The sequence below is a fragment of the Otolemur garnettii genome, unplaced genomic scaffold, assembly GCF_000181295.1.
Source record: "Otolemur garnettii isolate 467f Iridium unplaced genomic scaffold, OtoGar3 scaffold00017, whole genome shotgun sequence".
NCBI classification, from domain to species: domain Eukaryota; kingdom Metazoa; phylum Chordata; class Mammalia; order Primates; family Galagidae; genus Otolemur; species Otolemur garnettii.
In genome coordinates this window covers 28805098-28813065 of record NW_003852412.1, presented here as the reverse complement: position 1 = coordinate 28813065, position 7968 = coordinate 28805098, and the positions used below count along the sequence as shown (strand labels likewise).

Below are 7968 nucleotides of genomic sequence, written 5' to 3'. Positions count from 1 at the left end.
TCTATCATCCATCCGTCTATCATCCATCTGTCTATCATCCATCTGCCTATCATCCATCTGTCTATCATCCATCCATCTATCATCCATCTGTCTATCATCCATCTGCTTATCATCCATCTGTCTATCATCCATCCCTCTATCATCCATCTGTCTATCGTTCATCTGTTTATCATTCATCTGTCTACCATCCATCTGTTTATCATCAATCTGTCTATCATATACCCATCTATCATCCATCTGCCTATCATCCATCTGTCTATCATCCATCTACCTACCTACCTAGGAATGTTATTAGGGGGTGCTTTATATTCATGATTAGATTCTAATGATCACTATCACATTATGTTCCTGGCTACTTGCAGAAGTTTGGTGGGAGCAGGTCCCATCCTCTATGCAGGCTTGCAGCATCAAATCTCTCTCCTTCCTCATCCTGTTGCAATCCAGCCAGTTTCTTTCAGGTATGAATTGGCAATAAGGGACGTTCCAGGTGTTGGGAATGATAAAGAACATAGTCTTGTCTTTTCGTTACTGACCTGAATCTCTAAAGGGGCATTTCCTGTCTCTTTCTGACCCATCCACCCCTTAAGTCATGTTGCTCTGTTCAATTATTTTGTCTATGCCTCTCTGGAGTATGACTCTTGATTCAGAGGAAGTCCTCATATCTAAAACCCGAGGAGGACCATTAGTAGCCTGCATAACACCCTATTTGGCATGCGTGCTCCATTTGTGGGAAGCGGCTGTGGCAACTTCCATGTTGTGTTACTGATGGAGTTTTCTTTCCTTCCTTTATTTTTCACTGGCATTGTCTCAAGGGAGAGCAGTTAAATGCAATGTCTTTATTCTGCCCTCTGAGACCAGAAGTATCCCCTCTTCTCAAAACTTGGCAATATAATAGTACTATGTGTCTTCAAAGAACATGACTTTGCTTTTATTTCTGGTTAATGTGAGGGTACAAAAACCCAGGTCAAAATATTTGAATAGGTAGAGTCCCTCTTATAGTTAGGATGACTTTGCTTTGAATGATACATCAGCACAATTTATCTTTTTTTTCCATATGCAATTGTGTGGTGGAGTCCCAAGGAGCCAAATGCAGCTGGGATTGGCTCCTGGCCATGGCGGCAGGTTATGTCACATCTGTTCCTCTGGCTGTGGCGGCAGGTTTAGGTTGTATCTGTTCCTATAGGTGTCCTTTGTGTGCTCATTTTTTCCTTTTTTGCTCCTGAGACTAATCAACCTAATAGAGGATCGGGTGTTAGATGCAGCTGGGCGACTCCAAGAGACTCATATGCCCGGCAGCACTCACTCTGAAACTGCTCCTGTACTGGGGTGGGAAATAACGTGTGAAATTCAAACCACGCTGCGGTTATTAAATATGGAGCCTGATTTGTGAAACAGTAAAATGTTTGCTAGCAATTATGCTGACAGAATCAACTGGGTTTCACTTATGCCAAAATGCTGATTGGAACTGAGGTGGAAAGACAACAATCAATCTGCCTTAGCTTGTCCGTAAGAAACAGGAGAGGACTTTAAATCTTATGGCGTTTGCAGGTTCTGCTTCAGATTACCAAATAGGCTTCAGAGATTTTCCATAAAAGGGAGACATGGAAAGATAAGGAGAACAAGGCCTTGTCTTAACATCACTGCTTATAATCAAAGGGAAAAGTAGGCAAGAAATCACAGCAGAGCAAAAAGAAACGCACGTTTTCCTGATGCAATTCCATTGATCTCTTTCTTTTAAATACACTTATTATTTTGCCTTGCAATTAAAACAGGATTTGCAAGACCAAAGCAATAGGTCTGTCAGGGGTTTGCAGAAAGATATAGTTGATAGGAGCGTCACCAGCACTCCACAAATGGAATCAAATCAGAGTTCATTCAAGTCTGCTGTTTGGTATTTATCTTCTTTGCAAAAGCATAGCTCATCTAAGTAAGGCTGGTATTTATCATCTTGCTTCATAACTTGCTCAAATATTATAAAAATTATTTTGTATTAATCGTATATAATAAAATATGTACTTATATAAATATTTTATATATTTAATTATAAATAATAATTATTATTATTATTAACAATTTAAATACATAATTACACTTATTTATTCTCTAGACTAGCAGACAGTTACTCCCTCTTTGGTGACAGTTTTCTAACCAGCAGTATTATTTCCAAGAGTGACTATTTTTAAAAGGAATGAAAGCCATGCTCCAGAACTATGAAGTCTTTCCCAGAGTCAGTGAATCACTTACGCTGTGGGCCAACCTTGGCACCCTGGCTTCCCTCTGGTCCTCTGGTCCCCACTACAGTGACTGTCCTGGTGGCTTCTCACACACAACACGTGAGAACCAAGTGTGTCATTACTCCCCATTTCTCTTTCCACATCTTTGCCAAAACTGTCCCTTCCTTCGTATTTCCTTCTGTCGCTAAGCCAGAAACGTCGGTAGTTACCCTTGACTCTGCCTCTTCACTCATGCTCCTGTTTGTCATGTCCTGATCTTATAAACTCTCTTTTCCAGTGTCTGTGTTGTCTGACCCCACTCTGGACATCCATGGCTCCTGCCTGGGCTGCGACTCTGGCCACTTCTCTCCTGAATTGCTGTAGTGGTCTCCCTCCCATCTCCACACCATCTTCCTGTGCCCCCCAATTCACTACTACTAGAAGGTCACAAAATGGGATATGTCACCCCCTTCCTTAAAATTCTCCCAGGCTCATTTTTAACTTTCTACATTAAGTTCAAACTCTTTACTTTAGCCCACAGGATCCTTCATCATCTAACTCTGTATGGCTTCTCTGGAGGCTATTTGTTTAAATGTATACCCCAGAATATCGTACCAAAATGCCACTCTGTCAGGCAGGCCCTTGAACATGTCACAGTAATCTTCCCCTCAGTTCCTTTGTATGCATGGCTTCTTCAGGTAGAGTGTCTTTCCTGTCCTTGCTTGTCTAGCTAACCGCTACGCACCTTTCAGAACTCATCTCAAGTCTCCCCTCCTCTGGGAAGCCTCTCCTCCACCCAGTCTGAGTGGGACGTTTCCACAGCACCCAGGTTTCCCTGTGGTGTTCACCTCACTGCTCATTCAGGGCGCACGATTCCCCAGCGGGACTGTGACCACTACAGAAACATGACTGTGCTGTGAAGGCCTAGTGCTCTGCCAGGCTCACGGGAAGTGCTCAACACATTTTTGTTGGATTGAATGAGTGAACACCCTAGGAGAGATTTGCCTTAGGTGTTGCTTGCCTAATTCTTATTTGGTCATTAGCACTTCAGAAAGTCTTCACCAGACAGAGGCTAGGTATTCTGGAGAGAGAAAGGAGGCCCTGGCAGAAGATATAGAGGTGGAAAGACGTCTGTGGTCAGTCATTCACAAGCCATCTATGATATGTCTGCCAGAGTGGCTCTGCCATCGCCGTGGTCAGTCATTCACAAGCCATCTATGATATGTCTGCCAGAGTGGCCCTGCCATCACCATGGTCAGTCATTCACAAGCCATCTATGATGCGTCTGCCAGAGTGGCCCTGCCATCACCGTGGTCAGTCATCCACAAGTCATCTATGACACATCTGCCAGAGTGGCCCTGCCATCACCGTGGTCAGTCATCCACAAGCCATCTATGATACGTCTGCCAGAGTGGCCCTGCCATCGCCGTGGTCAGTCATTCACAAGCCATCTGCGACGCATCAGCCAGAGTGAACCTGCCATCGCCGTGGTCAGTCATTCACAAGCCATCTATGATGCATCTGCCTGAGTGGCCCTGCCATCACCGTGGTCAGTCATTCACAAGCCATCTGCGACGCGTCAGCCAGAGTGAACCTGCCATCGTCGTGGTCAGTCATTCACAAGCCACCTATGACGCATCTGCCAGAGTGGCCCTGCCATCGCTGTGGTCAGTCATTCACAAGCCATCTGTGACGCATCTGCCAGAATGGCCCTGGCACCAGCACCTACAGGTGTTTGCTGATCTGTGCCCCTTTAGTTTTTTTGATTTAGAAATGTCATATATAGGGTGGTATTCAAAACTTTATCCAGTTGGCAGTAAATTCCTTTCATTTGACTCTTCAATGTATTAATGATTCTTGCACATTTTAAATGTTTTACTCATTATATTTTGACACACCTGGGGACTTTATACCATGTCTGTAGCTATGAGGGTGTGTCTGTGTGTGGAGGATGTTGGCATTTGGGCAGCTGAGGCTGTAAAGATGAGACTTTGGTCACTTCAAGTGGAACCAAAGTAGGCATTCTGTTCACTGGTCTTTCATAGAAATTTTAAATCTCACAGGTAGCAGGCTTTTTTTTTTAATATATTTTTTATTAGATCATAGTTTTTATTAGATCCTATTTTATCATAGGATACAGTGTGTTGCTTCCATATGCAGTTTGGAAAACTTTAAAAGTTCTGTGATACACCTTCTCAGCTACCATCACATCAGTTTAGCTTATGGGAAGACAATTTCTTTTCTTCCTGCAATATGGACGTTATTTGGGAATGAGAATTGTGTGGCAGATGACTGCCTGCCAATGAGGCGCTCACACGCTGCTGCTCACCTGGCCACTCTTCCTCGAAGATCCCCAACTCCTTGGAGGTGTTTGATGTTTATCTCCTGTACTGCAAAATTAGTTCCCGTGGCTGCCTGATCACGAATTCTTATTTGGTCTTCTAAAATCTGTAAGTTTGAGTTAAAATTCCCATTAATTTTCCATCACACATGATAAGAAAACATCATTTAAAGCAGGAGTTATAAAATTGAATGCAATTTGTAGTTAGGCTTATGGTGTAAATGAGGGAGAGCGTCCGTCTCAGAGAGAAGTGAGCGCTGCTAATTCACCCGAGGGAGACAGCAGCAGCTTGGTCCCAGCAGGTTGTTGCCAGGTGGGAAAGACATCTCAATAGTGTCTCAACAAAGCTAGAAATCCAGAGTTCATATGAAATGTCTCAATTGAAAAGTACTGACATCATATTCAAAAGCTTTCAGAAACACTATATGGGCCAACGGAACATGTTTATTGTGCTAATGTAACCATGGGTTGCCACCTGGCCATAACTGATAGAAAAGTTTTTCTCAAGAACCTATTTCATAATCAGTAGTAAATTTAGAAAAGGGATTATTTTTAAATGTGGTATCAGGTAAGGTCCTTTATGGATTGAATCTGAACCACAATGAAGCTAAAACAATTAACACAAGCAAATCTTAATTCAAACTGTTTCATACACAGGACCTGAGAGATTTATGGCTTGCGTGCCACATTTTGTCTTTGGGTATGGTCAAGCATGTCGTCATTGTGTTTCAGTGTTCTGGATATAAAGCTGCTGACTTTCCTGTAACACCAGATTGGTGGTCCTGGGGACAGTGGTTTTCAACTTTTTAGACCCATTTGCAAGTAGTAATTTTAAAAACTAAAAAAAACTGTGCATGTCCATAAGAAAAAAATCATATTTTACTTGGGATTCAAACAAATTGCAGTGTAAAGCAAAGAAATATGAGAAATTGGTATTTACTGAGAAGAGAGTGAGAGCACTGTCTAGACCAGAGATTTTCAACCCATGTGCCACAGCACAATGGGGCACCGTGAGAGGAGGTAGGTGTGCCACAAAAATTTTTAAAGATAATTAATCAAATTATTTTCAAAAGAAGTTCAAAGCACAATAAACACAATAATCTTTTTTAAAAACTTTTTTTTGATCAACATAATTTAAATGTGCCATGGAAATTTAACTGTAGGCTCGAGTGTGCCGTGAGATTAAAAAGGTTGAAAAAGAGGGCGGCACCTGTGGCTCAGTGTGTAGGGCACTGGCCCGATATAACGAGGGTGGTAGGTTCAAACTCGGCCCCAGCCAATGTGCGGCAGGAAAATAGCCGGGCGTCATGGCAGGCACCTGTAGTCCCAGCTACTCGGGAGGCTGAGGCAAGAGAATTGCCTAAGCCCAAGAGCTGGAGGTTGCTGTGAGCTGTGACACCACCGCACTCTACCAAGGGTGACAAAATGAGGATCTGTCTCTAAAAAAAAAAAAAAAAGTTGAAAAACACTGATCTAGACCTTTGAAAAACACAAATTTGTGACTTATGGAAACATACAAGTTTATTTACTGTAATCGACAAAAACCTGAACTTTATCTAAACTTACATTTATAAACTTTACTAAGTAAAAAAGGATTTTTTTGGTGGCAGACTAATTACAGGAATTTCAGTGACCATCTAGAGAACCCTGCCTGTTTTTAAACCGGCAGACTGAGAGCCTGCCCAAGAGCAAACAGGCCTTGAAGGCAAAGAATTGTCAGAAGCACTAATGAGAGCTCAGTTTGTCTTTCTGCACACATGAGGCGTTTTGTTTTACTTTTTGAGAAAGATGATGATAAAAGGAAACTTACTGCACCATATCCTGAAATGTTTTATAAAACAAGCACGAGTTGATCAGTGTCATGAGGGTATAAAGCCAACAGACCAATGTAATGACTGAAGGCCGAGTGTAAAGAAGGAGCATGCCCTTCCTGAGACTCTGAAATTAGTGTGGGAGGAATTTCACAAATGATATTGGGACCTTCAGTTACTCATTCAGAAACCACGCAATTTAGATCCATACCTCATGTCATATTTCAATATAGAGTGTAGAAGAAATAGATTAAAGTACTTTAAAATTAAGCCATAAAATAGTCGATAACAAGGGAGATGATTTCATTTTAAGTAAAGAACTTTTAATCTTAAACGTATAGTAACCCCTTATCTCTGGGGGATTTGTTCTGAGACCCTGAGTGAATGCCTGACCCCTCAGACAGTGCTGAATCTGGTATATACTATGCTTTCTCCTATATACATATACCTACTATGATAAGGTTTAATTTATCAGTAAGAGGTTAGTAACACCTAACTTGTAGTGTGATAGCAAAAGTAGCCCAAATTTCTTTTTCCTTCTTCACAATTATTTTTCTTTTATTCATAAAATAGTGTGAATAATTTCCTTCTTCCACAATTATTTTTGAATGAATAAAAGTTTTGTTCTTACCATTGATCTTAGCAACCTCAGCATGTGATTTTTTTTCTTTCCTTATTAAGTAGAGAACCTTTATTTTTTCACTCAAAGGAAGCAGTTTATGGCTTTTTTCTGGCATATCAGCATTGCGAGCATCACCACCCCTGTGATTTGGGGCCACTGATAAGTAAAATAGGCTCCTTTGCCCACCAGCTATGATACAGCCAATCTGAGAGCTGAGGGGCCACAGGTGACTAGTGGGCGGGTGGTGTGCATAAGCTGGACTGGTGTGTGTGTGTGTGTGTGTGTGTGTGTGTGTGTGTGTGTGTGGTGTCTCTCAAGTCCCTGGGGGGAGGTGTGGAGCAAGATGATGCAAGATTGTATCATGCGACTTACAGCACCATGCCTATAAAAACTTAGGAATTACTTATTTCTGAAATTTTCCATTTCGCATTTTGAACCATGATTAACCGTAACTTAAGCTGCAGAACTTGAAACCACAGATACAGGGGGGCTACTGTAATTGGAATAAATCACAAATCGAAATATTTGAGTGTTTTTATAAAACTTGTAAAAACATTGTAAATACAATTAAAATGGAAAAACATTTATAAGTCTCATCGCCAAGGGTTCAGCACTGTGCTGTACTATCACGCCCCTGTCTGTGAGAGCCAAGTGGAGACATCTCTTCATAGCTTTGTGTTCAGTGTCACGCTGATGGCTAGAAATGACAGTGGGAGTATTTACACCCTGGAAGTAGATAAAGACAAGAAACCAGATTTCCCCTCCCCAGAAAACAGTTAGCTGCCGATTGTTAAACATTTACCAACATACTACTGGTTATTATCCTTAGTAGGTAAAAAAGCTCAGCAAATCAGTTAGAACTTAAAAGTTCTATTTTTTTTTTAAGACAGAGCCTCAAGCTGTCTCCCTGGCATCACAGCTCACAGCAACCTCCAGCTCCTGGGCTCAAGCGAGTCTCCTGTCTCAGCCTCCCAAGTAGCT

General features: G+C 41.7%; 1 protein-coding gene across 1 annotated transcript in view; it reads right to left on the bottom strand.

The window, feature by feature from the left end:
- Nucleotides 1-7968, bottom strand: part of FAM81B (family with sequence similarity 81 member B) — a 70038-nt gene that overhangs the window by 38573 nt on the left and 23497 nt on the right. The window contains 1 exon segment of the mRNA XM_003785983.3: nucleotides 4543-4661. Coding sequence (XP_003786031.3) covers nucleotides 4543-4661 — 119 coding nt within the window.